This window comes from Pholis gunnellus (assembly GCF_910591455.1).
Source record: "Pholis gunnellus genome assembly, chromosome: 5".
NCBI lineage: Eukaryota > Metazoa > Chordata > Actinopteri > Perciformes > Pholidae > Pholis > Pholis gunnellus.
This window is the reverse complement of record NC_136531.1, coordinates 26465023-26474192: the sequence shown is the minus strand read 5'-3', so window position 1 is coordinate 26474192 and position 9170 is coordinate 26465023. Positions and strand designations below refer to the sequence as shown.

At 39.2% G+C, this 9170-nt stretch overlaps 1 protein-coding gene across 1 annotated transcript in view; it reads right to left on the bottom strand.

The window, feature by feature from the left end:
- Positions 1 to 251: 251 nt before the first annotated feature.
- The window catches only part of sorcs3a (sortilin related VPS10 domain containing receptor 3a), a gene marked incomplete at both ends in the record, with an annotated part of 219611 nt that continues 210692 nt past the window's right edge, over positions 252 to 9170 (bottom strand). The window contains 5 exons of the mRNA XM_079160322.1: positions 252 to 310; positions 2625 to 2785; positions 3604 to 3709; positions 6921 to 7020; positions 7122 to 7253. Coding sequence (XP_079016448.1) covers positions 252 to 310; positions 2625 to 2785; positions 3604 to 3709; positions 6921 to 7020; positions 7122 to 7253 — 558 coding nt within the window. The remainder of the gene's footprint in view (positions 311 to 2624; positions 2786 to 3603; positions 3710 to 6920; positions 7021 to 7121; positions 7254 to 9170) is intronic.

Below are 9170 nucleotides of genomic sequence, written 5' to 3'. Positions count from 1 at the left end.
AGATGAATGTCGTTATGTAGCTTACATCCACAAAACTCTATACGTTGTTTGCCAGTAATTACAATGATCTCGTTGAGTAACTTGACATTTGCTGCATGGATGTTGTTGAAGGAGGCATCCGTGCACGTCTGTATAAATGAGGTCCCTTAGAAAACTATTAACATCAGCTGTGTTGAGAATTACAAAACAGAAAAAGAGAACCCCCCCGACACCGTAACACTTTGCTCTGTACATAAACTGTCGCTCCGGCTTTACACGCTAGTACAGTTTGGAATCTCCCTTGTGCTCTCGCAGGCATTTCCAACTCCTCCTGAGCAGACATGGATGAAAGCAGAGAAGAAAAAGAAGCCAAGAACAAAGAGTTAGTTCAGCGTTGGCACTGTGACGCCCCGAACATGAATACCTTCTTTGACATTGATGCCTCATGTTAATTAATGAAGTGTTCTTTTATCAAAGGCTGTGAGGCTGTGAAACAGCATAGAAGTACAAAAGTGGGCCATTACTAAAATGTGCCTTTTTATTATGACACCTTTAAAAGCTTTTACACACCAGGGTCATGACGGATGAATGAAACAAAATGAAATAGTGGAATACTCGCCTGCCGATATGATATGTCTATGGCTTTTATTGTGAAAGGTTAAGAATAGGAGGAGTGGATCTGGTCTTGTCAAAGTTAAAAGGAGTAATAAAGTTTCATAATACAGAGCCTTCAATTTTCTTTAAATTGAAATATAGTTTGCAACTCAACCCGCGATTGGTTGATGCCTCATTTGGTGGTGCAAAAAACATTGTTCTGAAAATAATTTAGTTTAATTTGAGTAATATTTGCATATCACAAAAACAATAGTTGAAAAAAAATGAATTACATTAAGAAAATGCCCCCAGTGTGTAAAGGCCTGAACACACACAGACATGCAGAAGGAACAACTCTTGAAATGTATTAACTATTTGAGACAAGCAGGAAGCTGCTAATATTCATGGCTTAAATGAATGAACATAATCAATGCCACCGATTAATGGGGAACTCCACTGATTTTACACATGTGATGTCATTAGAGGTAGATGATGTCATCAGAGGTTGTATCGGCTTGGGTTTGGATGCCATGAATTTGTAAGAAAGCGTGTTGAACTGGGTGTTGAATTTGAAAGTTGTGGCTTTTGCCAGGCAGGTAGGGTCATTGTTGAAATGTAGTGCCGAGTGTAATAGGGACTAACAACGAGGATAGCGCTCCTCTTCTGCAGTGATTTAGACCATTCCTTCCCCCATACTTTTTGGAAGTGAAATATAAAAGCACTGGAGTACCCATTTCAATGTATTGTTCCTACAAGGGCTACAAAGAGTTCTTGTTTTCATTATCAAATTATTTTCTTGATTTATCAATCAATTGTTTGGACTATAAAATCTTAGAAAATACAGAAGAATGCTGGTTCCCAAAGTTGACATCTAAATGTAAAAGCTCCATCGGGTACCTTTCATTTTAAATATACTAATGTTACCTGCAGAGTGTGGAACAGTTCAACACAAGCTTCTTTTCTACTGACATTTTTAAATCTTGTCTTTTTTTCCTCAAGCTTGTAAGAACAACTTTGTTAAATCATTCACATGATTGTTTCTTTCCTATTCACAGTTTTTCCAGTGCAAGTTTTCAAATTATTATTAAAATGATATTCAGAGTACCGTATTTTTTTTACCTTCTTAGTATAGCACTCCAGGCACCATTTATTATTACATTTGTCTATTCAGTATGAGCCACAACCTCCTGTCCCATCATCAGGTCAAGCTGCTTCATAACTGGCTGCTACTACGACGACTCTGTGGAGGATTACAGCTTGTATGCAAAATATAACACTGGACATTTAACTGGATGGAAATATTCAGCTGGAAATAAAGCAAAATACTGATACACTTGGTGCTTGAGGGTTCATCACCGTGCAAGACCTGTTTCAGTTATTAGATATTCTGAATTCTAACGCATGGAATCAGAATGGGCTGTTTTTGAGCTGAATGAGGAACTTGCCAGATGATCTGTACTGCTTTATGTTGGAAAAGCTGCAAGCTCTGTGCATCATGTAAGGTCAGAGTAAGCAGCATTCGGTCAATTTACTCATGTTTTCTTCTTCGTTCTGAACTGAAATATTCTTTTTAGATAAGTCATATTTGGACCAAATAGTTAAGTGATTAAGGCCACGGTGTCTGTGCTCCTGCTGGCTTATTGAACCGTGAGTCCGCATGCTTGAAGATGTTGGTTTTATTAATTATTCATTGTTCTCAGTACTGCAAGCCTTGCTGGAATCTATCCGTCACTACGTTAAAACCCAACCAGGACTGTCTCTACTCTGCGGCTGCCTCTGCTTTCCTCCTCTCTTTACAATTAACAATGCTGGAAGGTGATTATGTGCCAACTCTCTGTTTAAAAAATAATTCAAATTCAATAGCTAAATTGATGTCTGGGGGGTGAATCTGCACACATTTATTTTTGCTTATTCTGACTTTAACTCTAAAACCATCTTCACATCTTCAAGAAACAAATGCCCCGTGTGAGACCGGAGAAAATCCCTTTCAAGGACCAGTAAGTGTTTGGATTCCACTCATTTCATATACAGTATGATAGCTCTTCACTTACGTTTGACCCTGGCATCCAGTTCTTTCTCCATGAGTTCTTTGGATGTGGAGAACTCACTCAGAGTGATTTTAGGTGTGCTGTCGCCCTGGCCCACCGAGCCAATCATCTCCTGCTCTTTCTCCTGGTTCACCTCAGCATATATGTTGATCCAAGGTATTTTTCTAAAGATTTACAAATGAACGGATAACAAATGAGCCTCAGGGAAATGTTAGAATCCATCTAGAGGCTACATTTTTCATATTTTTCTTTTCTAAGAATGAAAGAAAAATATATATGTGTACATATTCTTTTAATTAAGGCATTATTTTCACACTCAAACACAATAAGTTGAAGATGACAAACCTGTCAAAACCAACATTTCTCTACTAACCTCAGACAGCGGTGCCATGGGCTCTCCAACTTTCAAAGTCATATCTTAGTAACTAATCTATACGCAAATTACAGTAAAATTTGTATCTTTTCCCATCTGCATTTGTTATACTTAATATACATCTTTATTTAGTCACTATCCAATTTATTTCCAATTACTATTCATTTTGGTTATTAATTGCTCTGTTTTGTCAACTGTGAGATTTCTTGAAAAATGCATGCTCTTTAGACTAATGGGAAAAAATTCATATCCATAATTAATGACAGCTTTTCCATTTCCCTGCGACTCTCCAAGAGAATCATTTTGAGTATGAATAATTTATTCAGCAAATAACGGCCTAGGCACAGCGACTGCATATTAAACCATTTGATGGTCGTTTTCTCCGCATTTTACCACTGATAGCTGTGTGTGAGCCTCATGCGTCGGAATCCTGATAGAAGTCTGTCTACAACCTCGAGGGAGACGCGTCGAATCAAATACCAAACATGACTGATTGATTGGTCCAGACTGTGCTCATCTGGCATCATCAATAATGGACAGTATGGTAATATATATATATAAACTAGCATTTCAAGTCCAGCAGGTGGAAGTAATCATACAGGTGGGTACCTCTTGAATTTGTAGATAAGGAACACTGCTAGGCCCAGGAACACCACTGAGAGGAGCATCAGCATGGCGGAGCTGCTGTGTCTGGGGTTAGAGTCCACCAACGGCGCTGTGGGAGCGGGAGAGAGCACAGGAATGATTCTGCTATCATTACACATGCTTCAATGTTGTTGTTTGTTTTTAATCTTTTACCTCAACCTGCCCAGACTAGCTATTTGGGTAAATGTGATGTGAATGGATGTAGACCTACAGTGTCCCTGATAATACGTTAAGTATGTGAGTGAGTAGGTGAAGTTAAAGCCGTTATATAATCATTCCCCTGTATGGACAATTTGTTAGTTAGTTGGGAACAGCAGTTGGAAGAGCAGTGTAATTAATGTACTGATAAATAGACACAGGTTTGACATAATTAGTTGTTAATGTGCACTCAAGAAAATTAGAAAGATTGCAATTTGTATGTTGATAGAAACTGATGACAAATAAATGTTTTAAACATATTCTTATGCTAAACTGCCTCAGCACTTATTAATATATTAGTATGTATACATCAAGTCAAGTAAAATAAATGAAGCAATATAAATCAATGCATAACTGAAAATAGAAGGGTTTATTAAAACCATGTTCAATATTTGTCTTTTGTTCTTGGTAGTTTATCATGAGGCTATATCTGGTCTATTTACATCAAAATGGTACGGTGGTATTTAAAGGTCACCTAATGTTTCCAGTAACTGTTTCCATTCTATTGGCAAGCACATTTTAGCACATTTTTTAAATGTTGCAAAAACATAAATATACATTTGGTACATTTCCATCAGCTGGTTTGGAGCGGATAAACTCGCCTATGCTAAGCTAGTTTGGTCAGAAGGGGGGCGCTGTAGGATATGTACGCATGGCTGCAATCAGCCTGTAAATAGAAGAAGTAGATCTTGCGAACTAGAAACAAAACAAGTCGCCATGGCCATCTTACCCATCTAGAGAAAAATGGAGGAGGCATTGGCCATGTTTCATGCTGTCTGGAGACTAAGAAAGGTATTCACTCGTTATGGGGATATTCGGGGAGACGCCGACAGCTGATCAGTCATGTGAATTGAATGTTCATTACATCACAACTCCATAATCCATAAAGAGCAAATTCACAAAGAATGGATTGCTGCCGCTGATAGCAACATGAACTGTGTATCATTTGCACCTGCTATCAGCCCACGCACAAGGTCCGATTGGCAAAAGATATTGGGTGAATGCTATCAAACATGAAGTTTTGCAGCTGAGGGCAATATGCCCTTTCTTGTACCTATTTGCAATTATCCATGTGGTGAAGTGTAAATGTGCCTGAGGCCACTGTGTCTGATGTGAGGGGTGGGAGTCAGTCGGGACAGGGGCAGGTGCTTCAAATTACAGTTTCCTTTTTTCTTATTTGAACAGGTTTAGCGGGCGCAAAACCCATACAATCCTTTATTAAATTTGCCCCAAAATATTTATCTAATATTTCAATATATTTCAAATCCTGCATTGTGTACATCCATGTTTGCTAGCTTGCCGTCTTCTTCTTCTCTTCCTGTGCCGGCGCATGGCTGTGCTTCTTTGAGTAGTGGAAGGCCTGTGAAACAGGTGGCATGGATGTGTATTGTGAATGTACAGTACAAAAAAAAGAAGAAATAAACTGGATGTAAATAAAAAATAAAATAAGATCCACATGTTTCTGTGGTTATTGGACATGTTGATGGCGGCCGTGGCTCATTGGGTGGAGAGGGTCGTCCTTGTATAGGGACGGGTCAGATGCAGAGAACTCATTTCCCATTGAGGGATGAATAAAGAAAACATAAAATAAAAAACATTGCTCCATTGGACTACTCTTTGTGAAAAACTCCACAGAGTATCATAAATCTGGACTCTTTATGTATTGTATACATACAGTAATATATACTAGTAAGTGCTGAGGCAGTTTAGCATATGAATGGTGTTTAAAACGTTTATTTGTCATCAGTTTCTATCAACATACAAATTGCAATCTCTCTCATTTTCTTGAGTGCACATCTAATTATGTAAAACCTGTGTCTATCAGTAAATGAATTACACTGCTCTTCCATGTGTGTGTGTGTGTGTGTGTGTGTGTGTGTGTGTGTGTGTGTGTGTGTATATACGATGATGATAATGGCTTATGAGATGATGCATTTATCTTTAGAATCTCATCAATTGTCATAAGTTGTGTTAGTATGAAATTGCTGTTTCTATTGCTGGACAAAGAAGGGGGATTTGAAATGGTTAAATGCACTTACATCCACCTCAAACAAGAAGCCAACCAAAGGAGCACTGACTATGATTAAGTGCTCTAAGGTATCCACCTTAAATTATTATCATTATTTTGAAGAGTGCATTTGGAGGGAAATCACACAGCATTCTCCAATGTTTCCGTGCTACCCCCGAGCCCTTCGGCTCAGAGACAGTGGTGCGTATGCTGCTGACCTTTCTCAAGCAGCTTGAAGGCTTTTTAGACCTTTTCTTGGGAGGTGAAATATAAAGAGGGATCCAGCTGGGTACACCTCCAATGTCATTAGAGTGCAGCACACCACAGAATGTCACAGAGCAGCACATGCCAGGCTGTTAATACCTAGCACTTTGAGCTACAGACAACTCATGGCTGTGTGCCTCTAGAGACTGTGTGCCTAATGAAACCGGCCAAGCAATGACACAGTGTAAGTATATCTGTCCAGCAGTGGAGCACAGGAGTTGTTGAGGACTACAAATAACAATAAAAAAAGTAGAGCTGTCCAGACCAGCCACGTTTTTTACAATCAATGTGCCTCCATGAATCCAGCATTGATTTGATACTTACAACAGTTTGAAGTTTTTCGAATGTCGCCCAACCTCCCCAGTATTCAAGGGCTGACTCAGCATTTTGTTTCTGCCCTTAAATTGTACAGTGTTCTTTCTCAAGGACTAAATAATCAACATAACTATACTCAGTGTAACACCCACGTTATGGTTGGATGGTGATTCAAGAAATAGAACAGATGTTCAGCTTTTGATGGCAGTCATAAAAGATCGTCTGAAGGAGCTCCACTTGAAATCAACCCCCCCCCCCCCCATACTCCCCTGTGTCTTTGTGCCTGGAAAGGAGGCGGACTGACAGGAATTTTAAGTGGTGCACCAAAGAAAAACTCCTGTTGTCAAAACATGGTTATTACAGTTCTATTTCATGTCAGTTCCAAATGAAGAACAGTACATGATAGGGCCTTATTGAAAGTATCTGTGCCAGTTGAATTATTATGGTTAATAACTTAATGGCAATATTGAAAGCAGTGAGAGCAAATGTTTCTTACCCAGTGTTAACTGTGTGTTGTACACAATCACCCTTACACCAGGCTTGAGCTCGAACTCCACCAGATTTTGGTTCAGCGCGCTTACAATTATATCGGATACCTGTTAAACACATACAACATGGTGTTTGACAGGCAAAGAGCGATCTATTTGATAGCATTTCAACAATTCGTAATGTAAAATTGAATCCATGTCACCCATACCTGCTCAAGCCCCTCCTCACTCTTTTTCTTGCCCTCTGATTGGTTCTTGTGAGGTAACAGGAAGAGCTCAGCAGCTGTTGGAACTCCTGGGAACACGGCTACCAAGAGCTGCTCCTCTGGGAAGTCAGACACCTGTGACAAGGCAGAACAAATGACCTTTGACGGTGATTATTACAAATAGCTTCATCAAATAAAACTGCGTGGCTTTGCTTTGTGCCAATGATGTCATAAGATTACATCAGTTAAGTCGGCCAACTCACCTGGAGTGGATTGTTTTGAGCATGAGATACATGTACTGCATTTGTACTGCATGCAAAAGGAAGGACAACAGCGGGGAGTCACAAATGAGAGTGTCCCTTCTAGAGGAACGTCAACTCACTACACTGCCAAGATCAAAAGGGCACGTTGGGAATGTGTTGCATTAAGATGCCTATGCCCTGTGAGTGTAGCGGTGGATATGAGTTGACTGTATAGACCTGCTCTTAGGCTTGTTTTCAATTGGTGTGGCAGCAAAACAGGCTAAAGTGTTTCCGAATGAAGAACACAAAGAGAAATTGATTTCTTCAGGGAACTACATTTACCCGGGTAGCAGCACGGTGAGGGCTGCTGTAAAACTGACGCCCGAAACCACAAGCCACCTTAACCCCGGGCCTTTCATTACCAACCTGGCAAACTGCAGAAACACTGTATGACGACTGTTACCCAACAGCCAGTGATGAATATATGCATTGTTGTGAGCCATGGCTAGACAACTTTTTTCGTTCTGCACATTTTATTATGAGACAATGTTTCATGCTTTACATACAAATGCAAGTAGTAGGATCTACTAGTTGCATTTTTATGTAAAGATTTATGTAAAGATTATGGACTAAGTGTCATTTTCCATGAAAGGGGAGGGAGTACTTAATATGTCCTCAAACTCTCAGTCAAGATATGATTGCCTAAGTGGTTGTATACTCAGCACTTCATAAAAGCAGCAAGGGTACAGACGTTCATCTTAGTATATTTTCAACCTCTTAATAAAGTTGTTGAGGCTTTAATGCGCTGCGTGTTTCACTACGTGTACCTTCCCCACTACACACACAAATAAAAATAAAAATTAGATTTTAAAACATTGCTTTTTTGCCTTATTCATTTTTCTGTTTTAAAGCGGAAATGAAAGTTACATGATTGTTATGTTGTCTGATTGGCTTGTGAGGTTGGATGTTTGCGTGCCAATATTTTGCAGTGATAGTGATGTTCTTGAGGATTGCAAGCTGGATCGCCATAATACATACTAGGGCTGGATTCAGCATAGTATCACCATATTTTGTGTATCAATACACGAACGCCAAGTATCTATCTCTTTTATTAAATTAAACTATATCCCCTTTGTTTTTTTAAAAATGCTTATTAAATAAAATGTATTATTATTAATATTGCAATTAGGAACGTCAGGATTAAACGATTAACTGCGGTTATATAAGTCCCGGGTGCATAACCATAACTAGTGATGAAAGCTACGATATCTTTGTTGTCCTTTTTCCTGCATTGAGACACGTTGTTTGTGTGTGAGGTGAAATCTCATCTGGCGATCGTCACGATAACACGCGTGTGCGCCGGTTTATTTTGTGTGTTTGAGAGAACCTTTTGGTTATAAAATTCCAGGGAGTCATGTGAATGGCTGAACAATTACACAGTTTAACCTTCATAGTGTGAAACAAAGTTACTACTCATCGTCATCGGCCTAGATTCAGTAAAAATATGTGATCTGAAGATCGGCCTTGATGCTGTCTCGTCTGATAATAATGCATGTGAACATTAAGTCCATGTTGAAATCGACAAGAGGAGAGATAACGTTAGTTACACTGACAGCAACAGCTGTTACAATGGAGAGGAGCCGTCCGGCTATGATATGGAGGTTCCATTTAAAGCGTTCAAGCTCCATTTAGGAAAATGAGTATTGGACGAAAGTAAATTATAACGTTATGTTGTGTTCAAATGTAATCTTGTAAAATGTGGTTTTGGTGAGAAACTGTAATAAATCCAGTTGGTAGAAGGAGATGTTTT